Here is a 22,449-nt window from a genome sequence, read left to right as displayed (position 1 = left end):
TTAACTCTTCATGCCCCACACTGTGGTCCACCTCAGTCCCAGGGTGGGAAGAGGTTTGTTTGGGAGGGGGACGATGGCTCTGGCGGGCCAGGAAGACCACTTCCAGTGTCTGACCCTGAAAAGGCTTCCCAGAGCCCCTGGTTTGCCCAGAACTGTCGGGGTTGGGGAACCGCTCCCTTGACTTTTCCTGGAAATGTTTTGAGCCTCCCCATTTTAAACTGGGGGTGAGGGCTCCCGCCTGCCCCTGCCGCCCAGTCCCCAGGGATGGGGGTCAGTGGGGGGACATAGCCAGGCGCCCAGAAGTGGGCAGCACAGCTGTGATGCCCTGCTGCTCTTATTTCAGGAGCACTCCCCCTTCCTTTTTTAAGTGCTGGTTTTCCGAATATTTTATGCAGAGAAGGAGGGAAAATTTATAGTGGCAATTATTTTCTCACAGTCTGGTGAGCAAGCAATTAGAGGTAAGGGGGTTTAGCAGAGCGTGGCATGCAGAGGGATCGCACAGCCCCAGCTCCCCTAGAGCACGGTCCCCAGTCCCACCAACGTAAAGGCTCGTATGCGGGAAAATTAATATGTCGGCATTTAAGCTCGTGCCCCTCTGGTGTGTGTAATCGCCCTGAAATAAATTATCTGGCGCTGTGAAAAATGAAGAGCGCAGTCCTGGCGAGACATGGAGGGGGCACTGTGGTTGGGTTTGGAGCCGCCCCCCCATTGCAGCTCCCAGCCCATGGCTTTCAGGCTGTTGGTTTGAATTTTGCTGCTTCTCCTCCCAGCTCGCCCTCCTCTCACAGGGATGGGTGGTGGAGGGTGGTGGCCACTCACACCGCCCCATCTGGCCAGGGTTGGGGACTCACAGAGGTGGCGCAGGCGGGGCTTACCTTTAAGCAGCTCCGTTCTTGGGACCATGGCTGGCCCCGAGTGCAGCAGCCTCAACCGCCCAGCTGGCTCTGTCTCATCCCGGGGCGGGAGGCAGGCTGGGGACTGCCTGCGGTCAGGCCCCATCAGGGGCAGCAACTGCTGAGCGGCGGCCAGTTGCGGGGGTAGACTGCCGCTAACTTCACAGACCTTACCCGCAGGCTAGGAGCCCTGCCTCCAGACTCCAGAGGCGGGATGGAGGAGAGGATGGGGGTACTAGAATCTCTCCCAGAAGGGTCTTCTGGCTCCCCTTGGCCATCTGGCTTCCTAGGAGAAAGAAGCTGCCTGTCCTGGTCCTCTGTGCCCTCTCCCCTCTGTGCCCAGGGGGCCGGCCAATCAAAAAGAGTTGTCCTGGTTTGAAGAAAAATCTTTATTAATAATCTTAATAATAATAATACGGTTGATTTAAATGGTCACACCTTGGAAGCATACAGAATGATAAGAAAGGAAGCCTGGGGCCTGGCTGCAGTCCTGGGGGTGGGGGGTGGGGGGCGGGAGGGCGCAGGGCTGGTGGAGGGGGGTGGCGGTGGGGTGGTGGGGTGGAGCGGCTGCAAGAAAAGGGCCCAGAACAGCAGAGGGTAGAGGGGCCTGTACAGAGGACGAAGCCGGAGGCGGGGCGGGGCTATGTACACCGGGAATAGAAAAGGAGACTCATCTCAGTAGCTTCAGGAGCTGATGCTGAATATAAAGTGAGGTGTATTTTTTTTTCTTTTTTTTTTACCTTTTAAGTTTCATGAGACAGTGGAGCCATGTTGGGAGCCTACATCTTTTGTTCTTTTCTGCTGCTTCCCCGAGTCCAGCTCTCTCTGCCTGGCCAGGGGCTCCTCCCTGCTGCCCACTGTCTGCGGCCACCCTGGGACCTGATCTGGGAGCAGGGGAGAGGGCCACAGACCACCCAGGCCTTCCCCCACCCCCTCGCTCTCTCTGCTCGGACGTGCCGTCCAGACGCACAGCACCGTGACCCCGACCTCACCGTGCAGCCAGGTGCTGGCCAGTCCTGTCCCTCTGTTTCAGCTGCAGCGATGAGGCTGGCCTTCCCTCCCCTGGGCCAGACCCAGGGCCCCCTCCAGAAAGGGAACCAGAAACCCACCAGTCCGAGCCAAGTCCTCAGCCTTCAGGCCCCCACCCCCCGCCGGGCAGCTGGAGCCCCCTGACGTGGAGGGGCCCTGGGTGCCCCGGAGCTCTGGAGAGACATCAGCCCTTGGTGTTGGGTTTGGAGCCCAGGGCTGCTGCTGGTCGTTCAGACAGTCTCCGGCGCTGCCAACTCCTCCTCCTCAGGTTTGCAGGACATGGGTGTTGGCGGCGAGGCAGGAGGGGTAGCTGGGGCCCAGAGCGGGAGACACGGGTGGGGGGGTGACCGGGCACAGCCGAAGCCCTGGGATGAGAAGCCGACCCCTCCCGCGCCTGTCCCTCCGCTGGCACCGTCGGTAGCCAAGGTCAAGTCCTGCTGGCTGCTCTTCCTGCTCGGGCCCGCAGCCTCTCGCCACTGGCCCCACGCTGCCCCGAGTGGGGCCCGGAAGGAAGACTTGGTAGAAAATGAGGCACCCCCCACCTCTCCACCCCCCATCTTCCTGCAGACTTGCTCCCTCGCTGCGGTGGGTGCGGCGGCTCGCGGGCTCACGGACTCGGACGTGGTGGATGCTTCTCGGTTTGGTTGTTTTTGTTGCTTGGATTTGAACATCTTTTTTTTTTTATTTTGTTTTTTTGTTTTGTGATTTTTTTGTGTGTGATTTTTTTGTTTTGTTTTTGCCCTTCATGGTCCAAGAAGGAAACGGCAGAAGCTTTCACTACAACAGAAACAGAAAGGCAGGACTTGCAGTTCACAGAAGCAACTGCCGGGTGTGCTATGGGGGAGGGGCGGCAGGCTCTGGGGCCCTGGGCGCCAGGTGGGTGCGGGGAGGGCGCCCCACACCGGCCCCACTCCCCATCCTGCATACGGGAATTGAATGCAGACCTCTGCCCTCCAGCAGGGAGAAAGGGAGGATGGTGGCAGGGATGGAAGAGCCACAGCCAGCTGGCAGAAGCTACTGGTGGACTCTGCTGAGCCCTGGGTGGGCAGGGCCTGGCTGCTGGGGCGGATGAGGGCAGAGGTCAGGGCATGGTGGGTGGATGGTGCTGCACGGGCCATGTTGGGGGGGTCTGGAATAAGGCAGCTGAGAGGGTGTTCAGGCAGTGGAGGTAAGCTGGCTGGGTACACTCTAGAGGCCTGCCCACCCACCAACCAGAAACCACGTGCTGGTGGAGTGGGTGGAGGCTCATGCCCTGGCTGGCAGGGACCTGCACCCTCTAGCTGGCTGTCCATACCCCCCAGAAGCCAGCTCTGGCACATAGGAGCCCAGGGCCTCCTTGGCCCGGCCACTTTCTCCTGTATCAGAGGCGACAGAGCCGCACATGAAGCTTCCAGAAGCTCCCCCAGCCGTCTCAGCTTTACCTGCAGGCCCCAGACCCCTGCAGCAGAGCTGAGCCCCGAACTTCTCCGGACAGGAGGTGGGTGCTAAGCACTGTCCCGCCAGAGGGGCTGGATGATGAGCACCACCTTTCCCTGCTCTCTCGCTCAGACTCCCCTTCCAGGAGGGTACCCGGAAAAGAACATTTCAAGCTTGGGGAAGGGAAGGCAGGGCTGACTCAAATACAGACCGGGGTGCCAGGCTGGCAGGGACCCCGTCTCCAGAGTGTGGCCGGATTGGAAAGACTCACGAGTGTGGGGAGTGGGGCAGACAGGCTAAGAGAGGGCCCCCGGGCACTGCAGGGCTGGACCACTTTTAGACTCTTTCATTTCTTGTAACAGAGGCTAAGGAACCCCTGAGGCTGGTGTGGCTCCCCCACAACTTGTGACAACTTCAGCAGGAAACATCAGTCAGATTTAATCAGAATTGTGAGTTTAGCTGAATGGGGACAAGGAGGGCAGAGACAGCTACTCCTGCGATTAGCTGGGTGAAGATCAGGAGTGACCACTGTCGAGGCTGGGAACCCACCAAGTGGGGCAGACAGACAAGAGCCCCTCGCCGCCTGAACCCCAGGGGCAGGGGCAGGGCTGTGGTCAGACTGGCTGGGGTGGCTTCCTGGGGAGGCTGGACTGGTGTCTTCCTTGGGGTGGGGTGGGGACAGGTGACAGGAGACTGGGCATGGCTCTCTCGGGCTCTATTGCTACTTCTTGAGAAGAGGTCTTCTAGTAGCCTAGCCCCTCCCACTCTGTGCGTCCTATACCTGAAATGGCTCAGGGCTGGGGGTGGGGTGGGGCACAACATCAACAGAGTCAAAATAGGAACCAAGGTTTCAGACATACAGGGGTGACCAGGGTCAAAGACACACACGCCATCGTGGGGGGAGACCAGCTGGCCGGAGGTAAAACCTATGGACTTAAAGAGTCGCGGAGGTCAGCGGCGCGTGTCGCTGACCGGGAGGGGCGCACTGTCCTCGGAGTGGCTGTGCCTGCTTTTGGACTGCTGGGTTTGGTGTGTACTAGGCAGTCAGAGTGAATGCTGTTAGGGGCTGGGCCTCTTGCTAGTAGGGGGTGAAGCGGCTGTACCCTCCTCGGCAGAGGCTAGCCTGCAACATCAAAGATGAAAAACAGCCAATCAGTACCGCCTTTCGGGAGGGGAGGGGGAAAGCAAAAAGAAAAAAAAAAAAAAAAGAAAGAAAAACAAAAAGAGAAACAGCTAAATCCCGTCTTCTGCCCCCTCCCTTCCGTTCTGCCTTGGGGAGAATGGGCGCTGGTTGTCATGGCAGCCGGAGGGGCGCTGGGCCTATTTCCGATGTGGTTGGTGGCCTTGGGGTCAGAGAGGTGCTGGGGTCACCAGCCATGGAGCTTCTGGATAACGAGGTCTGAGATGTCTTTTGGGCACTTCGTTGGCTCAGGCCTGACCCTTCCCTGCCTGCTTCCTCCATCGGCTGTCATCTGGGGGAGGTCGGAGCAGAAGCCCCGCCTCCTCCAAGCCCATCGGGGCTGCGGGCGGGGGCAGTGCAGGCCTCAGCCCCGCCAGGCACCGGAGGGGAGAGGGGCCTCTAGTCAGGGTTCCTGGGGCCTTGGCTCTATCAGGAAGGACTGTGTTTGCTCATCCAGCTCCAGGGGCCTTCTGGGGTCCCTGCGCCTCCTCTGTCCAGCCGGGAGGACAGGCCTTTGGCATGCTCTCTCCCGTGCCCCGGGGCTCCCCTGGGCCAGGGAGCCCTACACAGGAACCTCCTGCCCCACCCACCAGTTTCCCCAGAGAAAGGAATGGCCAGTGCCAGAGCAGAAAAGTTGCAGGGGATAAAAACCCAAGAGAATCTTATAAAAACAAAAGAAAACATAAGAGGGAACCCTCTGTGAATTAACCAAAGCTTTTAGCTAACAGCTTCGCAGAGGGCCTGGCGATTCTGAAGCCAAGGAGTCTGCAAGCCAATTTCGGGGCCTTCATCCAGGAGTGGGCCTGGGCCCGCCCCCCAACCCAGAGGCCTGCGACCCATGGCTGCTTGGGATGTCTGAGGCTCATTAAAAATCAAAAAAAGATAAAACGAAAATTGGGAGGGAGTAATCAAGAACAAGGGAGATGGAAAAAAAAAATCCATATTGTCTCTGAAGCTCCTCCCTCTTTACCCTGCCCAAAACGTTTTCATCTTTGATGCTGGATGCCAAGCTAGTTAAAAACCGACATTAATACCCCGGGGGGTCGGGGTGGGCCTGGAAGGTAGGTGTTCACTGGAAGCAGATTTTGGGGTACAGAGTGAGCTGGGCTGTATGTGTCAAGAGCTGGCCATACATACACACACACACAGACACACCGGCCCGCGCACCTCCGGGCCTCAGCAGGCCGTCAGAAGTGTGCCTCTTCCGCCCCCGCCGAAGCCCAGGGCAGAGGCCCGCCTCCCCAGGAGAGACCTGCAGGCCCAGCTGGGAGCCATGGAGGGGTCACGGAGCAGGGGCGTGGGTGATGTGAGGAAAGGTAGAGCAAGGCGGTGACAACACAGAGGGCCTGTGGCACAGACACACCCACACAAGAGGAAGAGGAGGCCCTGCCTGCCTCTGGAGCCCCTGCCAGGAGGTTCTGTTGGGTTTTCCCAGTCCAGGGAATGGAAGGCCAGGATGCTCGGACTTCAGTTGCAGGGCTCAGCAAAGCGGGCCACACCAGAAGGTCTCCCAGACGACGTTACCGGGCAGCTGCCTGTCTGGGCGGGCCTGCCTCCCTCTGACTCCACGGGGCACAAGGGGCAAGTCCTGCCCAGCTCAGATCCAGGCCCCCGTCCTGCTAGGCACCAGGCCGAGGTCCGGGGCGTTTCCCTGAGGGACTGCCCGCCCGCCCCAGCCTCAGCCCGGCCCGGGCCTCCTTACCATGGTTCCAATGCTATAGGTCGCCGCGGGGCCGATGGTGTGGTGGTAGGGGTCAGCAGCCGCGTAGACTCTGCCATAACTGGGGAGGTGAGCACAGGGAGGGGGGTGGGGGGGCGACAGGGCAGGTGAGGGTCTCCCACCTCTCTGGAGACAGCACCCCAAGGCCCTGCCCTCCCCTGCACACCCCCTCTTCCTCCTTCCTGCTGGTTTGGATGGAACATAGCCAGCCACCCTCTGAACACGTCCAGCGAGTGCTGACCACGAGCGCTGGCCTACTGTGCCCCAGACAAAACCCAGAGGCCAGATGCTAAGGGCGCCACCTGCCCCTGGAAGGGAGGGCCGAGGGGCCTTCAGTGCCGCTGGCAAGAGCAACAGCTGCCTTCCACGAAGTGCCCACTGGACGCCCAGCTCTGGAGCCTGTATGCTTCCCCAGGCTGCAGTCAGTGGCCGATAGGCCGAGTGCCCACAGGGAAAGGCATCAAGGCAGCCCCCACCCCAGGACTGGCCCTCAAGACAAGAGAGAACCCTCCTCAGGCCTCTGGATGTACTTGCAGCAGAGCACACACTCTGCCTTTCTTTCTCCGGGCTTAAGGGTCTCAGGCCTGGGAGCACTGAAAAGGGTCAGAGGTGTCCCAGGCAGAAACCAAGGCTCCTAATTACCCTCTCACTTGGGGCTCCAGAGCTCAGGGCGTTGGGAGGGGGTGGTGGTTAGGCCTCTAGGGCTGGGCATCAGAGGAACTGTCTGCTACCTAGAACTGGGGGGTCCCAAGGCCTCCTGTGCTGTGAAGGAAGGAAGTGATTACAGAAGTTTGGGGCTTGCTGGCTTGGGGTCTCCAAGCCCATGTAGACTTGCTCTCCTTTGTCCAGACTCTTATGTTCCTCCAGGGGGAAGCACTGCCAGGCCCGGAGTGGTGGGTAAGGCTTCTTGTCTGTTGCAGCCCAGCCCTGTGACCTGTCCATCTTCTCCTCCCCATCCCACCCAGCTCTCCACCCCTCCCCAGGTACCTGTCACTGTAGGCGGCTGCAGCTGCTGCTGGCTGAGCATATCTGTAGGCGGCATAGCCTCCCTGCAAGGTAAGGGTCGGGGGGAACACAGCACATGGGCTTAGTGGGGCAAACACAGCCTTTCAGCCTTCACCTTGGGCAGGTGAGGGATGGCTGGCGCACGCCTGAGAGCACCTGGCTTGTGGTCTAGTGGCATGGCTCAAAGTGGGGCAGGGTGTCCACACGCCTCCTTCATTCATTCATTCATTTATGTGTCCATTTGTGCATTCAACACACATGGGTGGGCACCAATAATTATATGTCTGGCTGTGTTCAAAGCTTTGGCACCCAGTAGATGTTCACAGACCTGCCACCAAGCCAGTGTACTGCCAACCTGGATGCTGATGGGCACGGAGAACCCATGGGTGACTCGGTGTTGGATGCTGGGATGGGTCAGGGGCAAAAGGCATTAACTCAGACCACATCTTAGCCCTGTTCAATGGATGGCTGAATTACAGGTGACCACCACCCAGGATGGCAGTGGGGGATGGGGGTTGTCAGCAAGGGCTCCGAGCTACAGGAAGCAGCAAGTGATGCCCCGTGAAAGAAGAGAGAAGGCAGGACTCCATCCAGGGGTCTGCCCTCGAGCTCCTACCTCCCGGTCATTCTCTGAGCCTCTGCAATGGATCTTGGGTGCCCGCTGGGGCTCACTCAGTGACCCCAATGTGGTTAGAGATACGGAAGAGCCACCCACGGCCCCCATCATACAACTGACACCTTGTGAAATGGAGAAGACACGCCCGGCTCATCGTGCTGCTGGGAATCCATTACTACTGCCACCCTGAGCGGGGACAACCCAGGTTTAGCTGAAGCTGACCTCCTGGGCTCCCAGGATGGAAGGGGTGGGGGGAGCGGGGCAGGGAGTGGGGGACACTGACTGTTCATTGAGACACATGAGATACCGGATTCATCTACCCTCCCACCCCTGGGGCTGCACTTACATAAATCTCAGCACCATAAAAGCCATCCTGATACACGACCCTGGAAGCAAACGGACAAGAAAGTGGTGGGAACGCTGGAGAGGTGGGGTAGGCCGGCTCCGGTGTCTGCTGAGGAGGGAGGGGGCAGGGTGCCAGCCCTGCCCATGGGACTGGCATTTTAACAAGCGTTTGCTCCAGTGCCCTGTTTTGGTATAACAATAGAGTAACACCCTTGCTGGTCAGCTCCTTTCTCCCGCAAACCCAGGGGCCCATCGGCCCACCTTGCTTACTGACCCTCCCCCTGCTCCACCCCAGGCAGCTGTACCCCCCTATTAGGGTCGGAGGGCCCCGGACCAGGGAGGGCTTAGAGAAGGCCCACTGAGCTCCGGGGCCGACCACGACCCATGAAAGCAATGGGCAAGGTGCTGGGGCTCTGAACGTCCCCCACATGCCAGTGACCCTGAGATCCCGGAGCAGGGTGGGGGTGGGGGTACTGATGTGAAGGCGACTGCAGTGTGAAGGTTGCGGTTCAAGCCCCACCCCCCGCCCCCGCGGTTCTGGAAAGGCTGCCTAGCCCCCCTGGCTGCACCACGCCTCCCTCCCCACGCCCCCTGGGCCTTTCTCCAAGCCTCCCTCCGTGTGCCCGCCAGGTACTCACGCTCCGTAAGTCGGGATGGGGGGCGGGGGCGGTGCAGCCCGGAACGTATTGTATACAGCCCGGCCCCGACCCCGTAGGTGCGCGCCCCTGTAGGCAACGGCTGTGCCGGTGGTGGGGTAGGGGAACCCCGTCACTGCAAGAAAGTGGGCCGGAGAGCAGACGGTGTGAGAGGGACAGCTAAGAGGAGAGGAGGAGGCGGGAGGGCGGGAAGCCTGACCACCGCTTCACCTGACCACACCTCCTATCCGGCCACGCCCAGCCCAGCCCCTGCCCGGCCCCGCCCCGCCCCTGCCCGGCCACGCCCCCTGCCTGGCCCCGCCCCTGGCCGCGTCCTCTTATGCAGGAAGATCTGACTACCCAACCAGGCCCTCCCCAAGCCCACGCCCCAGCTCCTAGCCTTTACCTGCATAGAATTCAGGTCCATAGACTGCCCCTACCACCGGATTTAGCTTCCAGCCTAGAAGAGAAGCAGAGAAACCCAATCACTATCTTCCTGATTCTCTCCCCACTTCACATTATGTCTGGGAACCCTGGAGACTCCAGGATAGGCCCCACTGGGACAGTCCCAGGCTGTGGCCGCTGCAGAGAACAGGCATGACCCCTCCTTCTGCAACCAGGGTAGACGGATGAGGCAGGAGCACAGACTCCAGGCCCCGCTTAGGAGGCTGCAGCCTCCCTGGCTGGGTGCCTTCTGCTCCTTAATAGGCACGCAGCCACTCCTGACCATCTGCCTAGTGTCTTGATTCTTTTCAAATTTTTGCCTTCCCCAGCCTGCCCCAGGCCTCCCCTGTCCTGGGGCACTGGCCGCAGCAGCTTGGGGTCTGCACGTCTGCTGAAGAGCATTAACAGGGAAAGTGGAATGTGTTATTATGCAACCGTCTGTAGGTCGCAGCTGGGATAGGGGTGCTGGTGGTCTGGGTGCTTTGGCGCCTGACAGCCCAGTCTCCTGGGAGCTGTATCATGCAGGTGCTTGGCTGCCTTCCAGGAGGGTCAGAAGGTGCCTGGCCTCAGCCATGGCGACCTCCTCCATCTCCTGCCCATGTCTGTCCTGGGCTGGAGCTCCTGGAGGGCTCCCTTCCCCAGGCTGAGTTTGCTCTCCTGTGTCTGTTTTTCCCCAAAGCAGCCGACGGCAGGGCTGCTGAGGGAAGAGGTGGGGAGGAAGAGCTTTGGGATTGGGGACAATAAGAAGGACAGCTAGCATTCCCTTTACCACATGCCAGACTGTTCTAGACCCACCCAACAAGGAAGGCGTCACCCTCACCCATCTTACAGATGAGCAAATAGAGGCTCACAGAGGCACGGCAGCCTCCAGTTACAGGGCTGGTGAGTGGCAGTGTGCGTCAGTCACTCAGTTGTGTCCAGCTCTTTTTTGACCCCATGGACTGTAGCCCGCCAGGCTCCTCTGTCTACGGGGATTCTCCAGGCAAGAATACTGGAGTGGGTTGCTATTTCCTTCTCCAGGGGATCTTCCCAACCCAGGGATCGAACTCCAGTCTCCTGCATTGCAGGCAGATTCTTTACCATCTGAGCCATCAGGGAAGCCCACACCAGCTCAGACCATGCTCCTGGCCACTCCCTGGGCCCCAGCCTCTTCCTCTCTGCAGGTGGGCTGGCTCCTCCTGGCTGGTCTTCCTCTCCTGTCAGATATCCAGGGGCAGGAGTGAAGGCCTGCTCCCACCTGAGGTCCCGGGGATGGAAACCAGTGGGCAGAAACTTCACCATCCCCAAGCGGTCAGGAAGTGAGTGCAGGGGGTGGTCAGCCTGTTTGACCAGGCCCAGCCTCTGGCCCCTTAGCTCTTGGAGTCTTTGCAGCATTCCCCCCAGGTCCAGCTCCACATCCCAAGCCCAGAGTCTGACAGCCCCACTGCTGGACTGACAGCCGAGAAGTGCACAGGACAGAGTTTCCGGGCCTTGTTCCTCCCAGGGCGGCCCGTTCTCCACACTTTTTGTGAGACTGCCATCTATTCCTGGTCCACCATCACATGACGTGCCTGAATGTTACTGTTGTGCTTCTGAAATCTTCTATAAATACCAGGTCAGGAGGGAAGAAATAGTTCATCTTCTGAGAAGACCTCCAGTCCCAAGAACTGAGTCGTCATCTTTTTTTTAAATTATTTATTTTTGTGGCTTCGCTAGGTCTTCGTTGGTTTCCCTTGTGGCTCAGCTGATAAAACATCCTCCTTGCAATGAGGGAAAGACCTGGGGGTCAGGAAGATCCCCTGGAGAAGGGAAAGGCTACCCACTGTGGCCTGGAGAATTCCATGGACTGTACACTCCATGGGGTCGCAGAGTCGGCCGCGGCTGAGTGACTTTCACTTCAGGTCTTCGTTGCCGTGCCTGGGCTTTCTTTCCTTGCGGGAGAGCGGGGCCTACTCTCTAGTTTCTGTGTGCAGGCTTCTCACTGCAGTGGCTTTTCCTGTTGTGGAGCATGGGCTCTAGGGCTTCAGTAGTTGCTGCACATCGGCTCAGCAGTTGTGGCTCTTGGGCTCCAGAGCACAGGCTCAGTAGTTATGCACAGGCTTAGTTGCCCTGTGGCATCTCCCTGGACCACAGATCGAACTGGTATCCTCTGAATTGAAAGGTGGACTCAGCCACTGGACTACCCGGGAAGCTGGAACCGAGTCTTCTCAGTAAAAATCCAGAGTGGTGCAGAGTCCTTGAGCCACCTACCCCAGTCCAGTCCCCAGGTCCCATCCGGCACCTCCTCTGGTCCCTTCAGAGAGTCTGCACTTCTGCTTCGGATGGTCCTGGCACTTCCCTCTGCCAGTTCTGGAATCCTGCGTACCTCTGTTGCTCTGGCCCCAATTCACTGTCTGGGACCCCAGATGACAGAGGCAGCCTGACACCCACCTGGGTGGATCCTTTGTTTCTTTTGCAAATAGTAACACCCGGTCAAACCTGGAGAGTTTTGTTTCCTGCAGTGGAAACTTCTGCTCCTCTGACTGAACAATGAATTTGAGTCCTCCAGAGCATTAAGCAAAGTCAAGCCTTTGATGACCAAAGTCATCAGAGCCCATGAGCTGGGTCTCACAGCCACCTGTGGTTGCCGCCAAAGTGGGCAGAGGTTTCTTCCTCTCTTCACTCTCTGTTGTTTAACTGGCTTCAGTTCTGTGACCATCCATGCCAAGGATGCAGTCATTGAGGGATGGGTTCCCTCCTGAATCCCATGCTCCTTGGCACTCTCAGGTATGCCAGACAGCAGGGGCGTGTGGCTCTCAGGAGGGGCTGTGCAGCCCCCAGGGTCACCCTGACCCTGTAAACATGTCTATGGCTTTCCTTCCTGCAGTGAGAGCCAGGTCTCTAAAGTCACACCCAGTACGGGCTCAGCACAGGTGCAAAGCCTGGGAGCCTACAGAGTTTTAGAAAGAATTTGAGCTTTGTTATTCTCAAAAAAGCACACATGTATACCTATGGCTGATTCACATTGATGTATGACCCAAACCAACACAATATTCTAAAGCAATTAGCCTTCAATTAAAAAAAAATCAGGATGGGAGTGACAATAATCTCGTCTAAACGGAGTCTGGCCGAGCCCCAGCCCTACTCCAGGAGGTCAGGTGGTAGGTCTGCCCACAGTCCTGGCACAGGCCTTCTGTGCTGGCCTGCCCCCTGACTCCATGCACATCTGATCAGACCGGGACAAGCGAATCTTGGGGTGGCTTGGTCCACTCTTTCCTGCTGGGGGTTGGGGGGTGGGAAGCAAAGCCGGAAGACCCATACTGATGGAGTGAGGCTGCTGCTCCCTGGCAAGAGGTGTGAACTCAAAAAGGCCCCAACGAAGTGCCAGCTACACTCAAACTAGTTCCTTGCCCGGTGAAGTTAAGGCACAGGGTGGCCAGCCAAGAGCTGTCCCTTCACTGCTTCCAGCTGCCAGCATTTAGCATCGGCAGTTTCGTTTCAAAGACTGGTCACCTCTGCTTACAGTCAGGTCCAGGTAGGTATGGACAAGGCCGCTTGGCCAACTAGGCCTCAACCTTTCAGTGTTTCTAAGGCTGGGGGTTGGGGGAGGCGACTGCCCATCTGTCATCACGCTCATTAAAATACTGAACACCTCTAGCCCGGGCTTCCCTCTGCGCTTAGAAAATAAGGAACAATCCAGGAAGTTGCCACCTTCCCCCTGTGCCTGAAGCCTGTCCTTGGCCTCTGGGTGCTGGACACCCCACGGGGGTCTCACCAGCTGTGTAGGAAAAGGGTGGTCCAAGGTCTCCCCTGCCTCACTGACCCACCCCCTTCAGACCACAGCAGAGCATGAGGGGGTGCTCAGCATCCTGGGAGGCCGGCCTCCAGTGGCCTGGGCCCCCTGTCCCCACTGGCAGCCCCTGCAGCCTCCCAGGGGTCCAGGGCCCGCTTACCGTTGGTGTAGGGGTTGGCAGTCTTCTTGTTGGTCATGACCCGGGCCGTGGCGTTATTGACCTGCCCGGAGAGAGAGAGGGAGAGGCTGAGGGGGGCATTAGCCTGCAGGCCACTGGCCGCCTGGTCCCACTCTGAACTTCTCCTCTGTGGCCGCCTTGGAGGGGGCGGGGGGCTGGGGACGAGGCCCCCGGGGCTCCCAGGCGAGGCATGGTACAGCTTCTGCCACCAGCCTGGTCCCCCACCAACCACGGCCTGGGCTCTTCCCTCCCCGGGCACCCCGCCCTACCCGGGGGGCCGGAGCCACCACTGCTCCGCATGCTGCCCAGGTCCCCAGCCTCGGCTCAGACATCGTGTCCAGCGCCCCTGCCTGGCCCTTGCCCTTCACACGGCTGTCCCTACAGCCCAAGCTCAGCCTGTCTCTGGCAACCCACGGCCGTGGGAGCAGCTGACTGGTGGACTCTCCACAAAGTGCTCTCAGCGCAGCTAGCAGACCGGCCCCTAAGACTTCTCTGCTGTGGGCAGCTGCTGAGGCCTTCCTAGTCGTGGGCACCAGGATGGCCACCCCTCTCTGTGGGGGCTGCACCCCTTCCCTCAAGGCCAGCAGAGAGTTTTCCTAAGGTGGGGCACACATGCCTGTTGAGGGGGGCAAGGCCAATGTGAGAGGACCAGGTGGGCACCAAGTGGGTCCTACTGTCCAGACATCTAAGGCCCTGGTCGGGCTGCCCAGAGGGCCAGGCTGGGGTGTAGGAAGGAAGGGGAGAGCCTCTGCGGAGGGAGCAGAGAGCAGGTGGGGAACTTGAGGGCGGCGTCAGGGCCGTACTGCCTCCTCCCAAGTCCCTGTGAGCCCCAGGGGCCTGGGGCCACAGCCTCGAGTGTTGCCGGACACTGAGCTGGAGCCCAGCCGCGGTCAGTGCCTGTAGCATTTGTTCCGCTTCTGGAAGCCTCCCCCACCCCCAAGCCTTCCACCGCCCTTCCTATGGCTCTGCACTGGCCACTGAGCCCTCTTCTGTGGCCGCCCTCACTGCTGAGCCTGTTTGGGAAGCCCAGCTCCCAGCCATCAGAACCATAGCACTGAGCAGGGTGCACACGGGCCCGGGGAAGCTGGCTTAGTGTCAGGAGGACCCTGCCTCCTGTCCCCTCTGCTCCTCTGGGCTGGATCCATCCCTCTGCCATGGCTGCACCTTGCTGCCCACTCTCTGGGGGATGAAGGCAAAGGGCAGATGGCAGGATGGGGCAGCGTGGGGAGGGGGCAAATGGGGCAACCGTTGTTCCTTGGTGAGAGTGGCCGGGGGGATGGTTAATGATCCCCTGCCAACTAGGGGCAGACTAGGCTGGCTGAGGTCCTTGGAGCTGCCAAGCCTCAGAGAGATGACTTCTGGGGCTTCTCCAGCCCCATGGGAAGGAGAGGGAGGGCACAGGGTGCGGGGCCCTTGGGTGAGCCTGAGATCGAGACCCAAGAGGGGCGGCAGGTGGTGGGCTCAGTTCCAGCCTCAGCGTGGCCCCGCCCCGGGGACCCTGGCCCGGCTCTCTGCAGGGCAGCGGCGGGGCTGGGTTGGGGGCCCCGGGGTGACCGGAGGCGGTTCTCAAGGGCGTCCCTGCTGCAGCACACTTATCTGAGCACCTCAATTTTCCGGCCCTCTACGATCGTCCCATTCAGCTTCTCCCGGGCTCGGTCAGCATCTGAGCTAGTTTCAAAAGTTACAAACCCAAAACCCTGTGAGCGGAGAAGGACAGACACGGAGAGAGAGACATAGGATGAGAAAAAGGAAAAAAAAAAGAGGTGTGCAGGGTGGGGGGGGCGTGGGTGGGGGGGGCGGGGCGTGGGGGCGGGGCGTGGGTGGGAGGGGGCGGGGCAATGGGGGTGGGTAGAGAGAGAGAGAGGGGTTGAGTCAGGTGAGTTGAAGGAGACTCAGAGGTCTGTCCTGGTACCACTGGCAGGATGCCCAGGAGGGGTACGGCCCCTGGCGGGGGCAGCTGCTGGCCTGGCCTGAGCCCGGCCTGAGCTGACCGCCTGGCACCTGAGGGGACAGGCCAAAGCTGAAAAAGAGATGCTGACCTGACCAGGGGCCAGAACTGTCGCCCTAAGCCCACCTGGGAAGTGGGGGTGCCCAAGGCTGGGCTTCTGAAGGACTGAGTGGGGGCAGCCTCACCCATCTTCACCCTGGGGAGCCCGAGGGTGGGGGGAATCCTCCCATCCAGGAGCTGGCACCCTCCCGCCTGCCCCCTGCCGGCCCTTCTCCAAGCCCCGGGCGGGGGGTGGGGGGCAGCTCCAGGAAGGCCCCTGGCCCCAGGGGAGCAGCTCGCAGGCTGGGGAGGGGCCCAGGCCCAGGGGTGGGGGCTCTCCGAGTGCAGACAGAGAGGTCCCGGCGGCTTAGAGAGAAGGAAGCGTCGGCGGCAGGCAGCGCAGCGACAACACAGACAGCGGGGTGGGGAGGGCGGGGCGGGCGGAGGAGGGGAGTACAAGCACCCGTGTCGCTCAGGGGTCCTCAGGCTCGGAGCTCTCCAGGGCGGAAACGCACATTTCACACGTTAGCCTGGCGGGACCTACAGCCGGGCGCTGTAATGGTGGCGGCCTCTGGGCGGCACCCACCTTGGAGCCCCGCTCGTTAAAAATGATCTCCACGTCTAAAATTTTTCCGAATTGCTGCAGAGACAGAGATGAGGGTGGGAGAGACAGGAGAGGGTGGGTTAAGACCGCCGGCCCGGTTCGCCGGCTCTCCACGGAGACCACTGCCCACTGCCTCCATCTGGTCCTCTGCTCCCCGGAGGGGAGGGGCGTGCGGGGGCGGGGGGCCCTTTCCACCTCCTGCAGGGCCGTGCATAGCCTTGTGGGGGTGGTCCCCACCTTCCCATGCAGAGGGCTTCTCCTGCCAGGACACCTGCCCCACCTGTGTGTCACCAGTCTTCCTGCTCTGACTCCCTGCTCGGGCTCTGCCCCTAGCTGCTGACAGCTGGCCCTGATTCCCACACATGCGTACAGGGCTGTGGATAAGCCCTTCCCCAAAGGTTGGGGGCCGCTGTGTAGAGGAGCCCCTGGAAGAGACACAGGGCCCAGGAAGGACACTGCATTGCCTGCTGCCTGTGCTGTTTAGGGGCTGGTCTGTGTGGGGTGCAGAGGACAGTGAACCCAGGCCCCTCTGCCTGACTGGGACATACCAGTCAGCTGGTCCCAGACACTTCAGCTAACCCCTTCCTGCCCCATCGCTGGCCTGGAACCCTCAAGGGGTAGCCCTGTCCCTCTCACAGCACTTGAGATCAGGAAGCTGGGGATTAAGTCCCCTAAAATGCCAGCTGAGGTCCTAAGGGGCCTCCAGTACATGCAACTGGAGTTTCCCCTTCATCCTGTAATGTTCAGGAGGCAACACAGAGCCAGACAGCGAGGCAGTGCCAACCCTGCTGAGTGGTAGGGAGGGAGGAGGCGCAGCTGGGATGCAGGCAGAGTGGGCTGAGGGTGCTTGTGGGTGGCCTGTAGGGACAGAGTGTGCTGAGACCCATGATGTAGGGACCGGAATGGCATCCCAGTGAACTGACCCAACACTAGCTGCTTTAAGTCAGGGCTCCGGGCTCAGAGAAGTTTGGCACCTGCCAGGCCCAGGCTGAGAGGGGGTAGAATCCTTATCTTCCGATGATTCTAAATTCTGCCCGGACCCCACTGGGTCTCACCCCAATCTAATGGGCCCTGGCCCCATCCTGAGGCCACCTCCCGTTTACCTGACAAATCCCACCTGAGGGTGGCATGAGGGGAGGGCTGGGGTTCAGGGGTCAGAGTCTGCTGGACTTGAGGTGGAAGTGGGGAGTGGGCATGGGGCAGGCAGGGGAAGGAGAGTTTGGAGTGGGAGACAGGAGAGAGGGAGAGAACACAGGCTGGGTGCACATGTCCTCCATGGCCAGGCCTGAACCTGGGTTGCTGCCCCCTTACCCACCCACAGGGCAGCCCCAGCCCTGAGTGGGCATCAGCACGTGCTAGGGGCTCAAATCACGTGGCAGAATAAAGTCACTGCAGGACTTAAGAGCCTCCCTGTAGGATCTCACAGTGACACTGCCACTCGCTGGTATCCTACAGAGTCTAGAACAGACTGGGAGAATCCAGGGATGGAATGCTCACTGGCTTCCCGTAGTGTGAGCTCCTTGTTGCCCCAGCCCCCGGGGCCTGGGGGCTGCAGGCCCAGAGATGTCAAGTACCTGGGCCGGGCCCCAGGCACACTGGACAGGCGGGGGCTGTTGGGTGTGAGGCCGGGAGGCTGGGTGCCCTTCTGGACACAGAGTTCTCTGGAGCCCTCAACAGCAGAATGATAAACCTAACTGGCACCTGCCTGGGCCTGAGGGGCAAGGGGTTGGGGTGAAAGTGAAAGTCGCTCAGTCACGTCCGACTCTTTGTGACCCCATGGACTATACAGTCCATGGAATTCTCCAGGCCAGAATACTGGACTGGGTAGCCTCTCCCGTCTCCAGGGGATCTTCCCAACCCAGGGATCGAACCCAGGTCTCCCACATTGTAGGCAGATTCTTTACCAGCTGAGCCACCAGGGATGCCTGGGGTCGGGGGTGACAGTCACGCAGGTCCCTCCGTGGAGCCTGCGTCCCTCCTCCCCCCTCCCATCCTGCAGGCTCAGGTCAGAGCGGGGCTGGACCCAGAGGGCAATGGGAAGCGGGAAACCGGGGGGCCGTTCTGACACTGGGGCCACCCTGGGGGTGGGGGGCAGATGGAGGGGCCACACACACTCACCCCGAACATTTGCCGCAGGTCGGGGTCCCTGAACCGGAAGGGGATGTTGGAGACATGTAGCCGCTTGGGCTGCTGCTTCTCTGTGGGGTCGGAGGGGTGGAGTGGCTGGCTGTCCGTCTGTGCCGCCTCGTCTGTCTGCTGTGGGGAGAGGACCCGGGCTGGGAGGTGCCCCCCTTCTGCTCCCACCCCATAGTGGGGGAGGATCTAGACACCAGGTCTTCCCCAAGCCCCGCAGACTACCCCCGCCCGGGATTCACAGGATTCGTAGTAGCACTTCGACCTCAGAGGTCCCACTTTCGGGCTCTTCCCTGAGCAGTGTCTGTGATGCCGTCACAGAGCAAGGCCTCCCTGGCCCAGTGTGCTCTCCCACCCTGTGGCTCAGCTTGACCACTGATGCCCGACCTCAGTGGTCCCTTGGCCATCACAGTTCTTGAGGTTGTGCGTGTACCCCCCCAACCCCGCGACAGCCTGAGCTCTGGGAGGACAGGTAACGTTTGGGGTTTCCAGCCTGATGAGAAAGTGGAGAGCTTTTGGAAGCCACTTGTGGCACACACATCAGTAGGGATGTGGCCCCAGGGGAGGCCACCCCCAGACTGCCTCTTCTTCTAGCCCTGCTCTGAGGCTTTGCATTGTCCAGGGCTCAGGGGTGGCAACCTCCAGTGCCTCACAGCTGGTCCTGATTCTGGACCCAAACACTGATCAACAGAGGGATTCTGAAAGACTCGAGTCTCTGGAAACAAAGCTGCCACAGAGCAAGGACCACCTCCCCGCCCTGTCCCCCAAACCAGCTCCCTGAGAGGTCAAGGCCATGAAGAGGCCTCGAGGCAGTGCGGTGCAGCGAGCGGGCTGGGCACATGTGTGAGGTTCCTCACTGGGGACTTCCATGGGGACAGGCCACCAGCTCACAGCCAGGCTGCCCTTCAACTTGGTGGGTCCTGCTGAATACCCAGGCCAAAGGCAGGCTGGGCATGGTGAGTGCAGGGAGGGCCCACCGAGGGACCTCATCATGACCCTGGGGCTGGCATCTCTGGTCCTCTGTGTCGGTGTCCAGGAGCAGAGCCGATGACAGGCCGGGTGACTGGACAGACGCCTTCTCTCACTTGGGGCTCCTCCGGACCAGCTCCTCTGGGGCTCTCCTCTGATGCCGTGTGCCCCCATCCCCTGTGGGCACGACTGGCTGAGAAAGCATCTTTTACTGCTCCTTTTCTCTTCCTGTCTCAAGTCCTGGTTTCCCTCCCAGGTTTTCTGGGATCACCTCCCCAGTACACTGCTTGGACTTGAACCTTTGTCTGAGGATCTTCCTCTGGGTCAGGATTCCAGGTGACAGTCGGGGGGCTTGGCTCCTGTCTGATACTCCTACAGAGAATGAAGGGGGAAGGACAAGGTCCTCAAGGCTGGGGTAGACTTTGCACAAATGGAAGTCCTGGCAGCTGTGGTCTCCCACGTGGCCAGCGGAGAGAGGCCGGGCTGCAGAGACACGCAACGAGGACAGCTGAGGGGAGAGGTGCTGGCGTGTGCCTTCCACGGGTTGCTGGCAACTCCCCGCTTGCTTCTGGTGCGTTTTGTCCACCAAAGGAGTGCTGGGCAGTACCACAAGCCTCCCAGAGCCAGGATGGTAAGCAGGGCGAGCTCACGGCACCTGAGCCTTCGTGCTGTGGCTGAGGACTGGCCCTCGCCAAGGCCACTGGCTGGAGGTCTGTCTCTGGACTCCTGAGTGGCTGCCCTCAGTGGCCATCAGGGTCATCCTCTCTGAAAAGACAGGGCTGCTCCCCTAACTCCTGCGCTCAGCCAGTCCCCAGGGCAGCAGATGCCATAGGGGACAGGAGGGGAGGGGAGGGGGGTCAGCTCCTGGGCACACTTCCTGGTGGCAAGCCAGGAGGGGGTCTGGAGGGCTGCAGGGGTGCGGGGCTATCCTGTTCAAAGGCCCCGTAGACTCAGCTCTGTATTCCTGTGTTGAGAGGAAGCACAGGGCGGGCGATCCTACACGTGGGTTTGAAACCACCATCCTCTCGTGTGCCTGGGGGCACATGTGTGACCTGGGGTTCAGCAGGCTGGCCACCTCACGCATGGCAGGCCCATTTCTGGAGTGTGTGTTCTCTGAGCCAAGTGTGGGGCTGCAGGTGATTCTGCGCTTGTTCCTGGGGCTTCACCAGCAAGTGCTGACACCCAGGAGCCCCCTTCAGTCTGGGGAGGAACAGCTGGTCAGGGGGAGTGAGGTGGCAGGGCTCCGAGGCTCCTGGTCTGGCCTGCACATGCCCTCGTTCCTGACAGACAAATCGGGGCAGCTGCCTTTGGGCTTTTGGGGGACATTTGGGGGCTCCTCTCCCCCAAGCCCAGGACCTGGAGATGCCCAACCGCTCAGCCCCCTCCCCAGCTGTCCTCCTCCCTTGTTGCACTCTTCCTTGTAGGAAGCAAGCTTGGGCTTGACCGTCAGAGGCCCCGTCTGCACCCCCAGACCAAGGCAGAACTGGCCGTGCATCTGCTGATTCTTCAGAAGCCTGGGCCCCGCCCTCTGGCTACAAAAAGCTGTGGCTCTTTCCGTGAGGCGGTCAGGTTGGGTCCAGTGTCCCTTGTCACCCTCCCCTGCCATGCCTTTCACACACCTGTGCCCTTGGCTGCTCTTGGGTACAGGTGATTCATGGACTCCAGATCTGGGAAACTAGGGGGAGGAGCATGCAATGCTGACCCCAGGCCAGCAGAGGGCAGTGGTCAGCGCAAGCTGGTGGCCAGGACTACGGTGGACGGTGGTGGGGGTGGGGTGGGGTGGGAATCCCAGCTCCCACTCAGAGATGGGGAGCCTTTGGTGGGAAGGGGGCACCATGGGATGGCACTGATGAAGCTGGGGCATCTGGGGCCAGGGTGGGATGTCCTTTCTGCAACGCCTTGGGCCTCTCCTAATAGCAGAACTGAGCCCACTGTGTGTCTCCAAGATCCAGGGTCCTCCTGCTTCTTCCCACCTCAAAGGCCCTTAGGAGAGCAGCTGAGGGTGAGGTGGGAGAAACGGGGTGATGGGGGGTGCAGGAAAAGTAAGAAAAGCCCCCCTTGGCCCCAAGCACAGCTGCAAACAGAGGCAGATAAATGGGTTCAATGGCTGTGAAATTGTAAGATGCTGGAGAAACCCCCGAGTGTGACAGCACACTGGCTGCCCCGAGGGGAGACGGAGGCCTTCTCACCATTTATCACAGCGGGCCGGGCAGCTGGCACCGCCTTCCGAGGGACTTCACTTCCCTTTTTCTTCTTTAAAGCAATCTTTGCCTTTGGTTCTCAAATGCAGGGAAACGAGAAACAGCAGCAGCAACACCCCTTCCCTCTCCAGCTGCTCTCGGCCGTTTTGCTTCTGCGTCCTCCTCATTTCCGTGTCATCTTAGCCCACGTGGTGACACGGTCCTCGTCCCCCTTTCAAGGCAGCATCCGGTCCCTCTGCATGGGACAGTGCATCTCCCATCCTTGCACCCTCCAAAGAGTCTGCAGCCCCCTTCTCTTGGGCCTCTCCAAGCCCAGCACCGGGAGAGGCTGAGAGGGCCCTGGACAGGGTCAGTAGGTCCAGTGCGGTGGCAGGCAGCAGGCCAGGATCCGGGGGCCGTCACTGGGACAGAACCAAGGCTGGGTGATGCCACACAGAGGAAGCAGCTCCAGGAAACCCTCTTTCTCTGTGGCCCCCTCTCCCCTCATCTTCGGTCCTCCAAGACTTCCTGGTCACCCATGCAATGACCATCGGCTGCTCACCCGACATGGCTCGTCCCTGGTGGGTGGTGAGCCAGCTTCGGAGGAGGTGTTCTCCCCATGAGGCCTCGAGCCATCCACTCATGAAGCCTTCTTCAGAACCTCAGGTGGAGCTGTGTCCTCTTTGGACGCTGTGAATGACGCCATGCTCCGGGAACTCTCTGCTTGGCCCCCCATGGTGCATCGATGCTGATGGCGCCATCTGCTCGCACCCTGCCTGAGTCAGGGCAGCACCCTGGGGTGCTGTATTCCAACCACGGTCCACCCCGTTCCCTTAAGTCCCAAGAGCCAAGAGCAAAGAGGACCGAAGGCTGCCGCTCCAGCAGGAGTTTCTGAGAGGATGTCCCTGTGGCTGCCCCACCACACAGGGTAGACGGGTGGGTGGGGAGGACCCCTGCAGGGGACCCCCGTAAAACCTTGCAAGAATGAGGTAGCTCTGGGAGGTGGTCCCCAACCTGTACCCCAGGGGGTCCTGCAGAGTAGTGAGGCAGGCCTGCTCCATCAGCAGCCCCAGTCACTCTGTGTCCCCTGCTGCCTTTTGATAAAAGAACGTAGATGACGCCGTGATGACAAACGGAATCCACAGGCAGGAGAGGGCAGGTTGGACATAAGCTGGAGCCTACACTGCCTGCCGCCCCCTACCTCCCGATTCTAACACCAGGCTGTTTGGGGAAGGCCAAGGGGAGGCTCTGGGAAGTGACGCAGGCCTGATCCGGGATGGATGTAAGACAGCTGAGCAGCAGGGCTAGGAGGACCAAGAGTTTGTTGAAGATAAGTGGCTCCTGGAATCTTCGAGCAGGACAGG

The 22,449-nt window shown here is 60.4% G+C and overlaps 1 protein-coding gene across 12 annotated transcripts in view; it reads right to left on the bottom strand.

The window, feature by feature from the left end:
* Positions 1 to 1,264: 1,264 nt before the first annotated feature.
* The window catches only part of RBFOX3 (RNA binding fox-1 homolog 3), a 441,600-nt gene continuing 420,415 nt past the window's right edge, over positions 1,265 to 22,449 (bottom strand). For 4 of the 12 annotated variants that reach the window (XM_027518172.1, XM_027518170.1, XM_027518173.1 and 1 more), the window contains 10 exons: positions 17,922 to 18,059; positions 15,786 to 15,839; positions 14,817 to 14,909; positions 13,195 to 13,255; positions 9,246 to 9,299; positions 8,843 to 8,975; positions 8,206 to 8,386; positions 7,226 to 7,287; positions 6,221 to 6,299; positions 3,756 to 4,461 (listed from right to left, as the gene is read on the bottom strand). In XM_027518172.1, the coding sequence (XP_027373973.1) occupies positions 4,417 to 4,461; positions 6,221 to 6,299; positions 7,226 to 7,287; positions 8,206 to 8,386; positions 8,843 to 8,975; positions 9,246 to 9,299; positions 13,195 to 13,255; positions 14,817 to 14,909; positions 15,786 to 15,839; positions 17,922 to 18,059 (900 nt within the window). In that variant the 3' untranslated portion in view covers positions 3,756 to 4,416. Of the gene's footprint in view, positions 2,700 to 3,755; positions 4,462 to 6,220; positions 6,300 to 7,225; positions 7,288 to 8,205; positions 8,387 to 8,842; positions 8,976 to 9,245; positions 9,300 to 13,194; positions 13,256 to 14,816; positions 14,910 to 15,785; positions 15,840 to 17,921; positions 18,060 to 22,449 lie in introns of those variants that run through there. The other 8 variants (XM_027518175.1, XM_027518182.1, XM_027518178.1 and 5 more) reach the window with 8 other exon arrangements.

This window comes from Bos indicus x Bos taurus, chromosome 19 (assembly GCF_003369695.1).
Source record: "Bos indicus x Bos taurus breed Angus x Brahman F1 hybrid chromosome 19, Bos_hybrid_MaternalHap_v2.0, whole genome shotgun sequence".
Classification (NCBI taxonomy): Eukaryota; Metazoa; Chordata; class Mammalia; order Artiodactyla; family Bovidae; genus Bos; species Bos indicus x Bos taurus.
The sequence above is the reverse complement of the archived record's forward strand: the minus strand, read 5'-3'. Positions and strand labels throughout refer to the sequence as shown.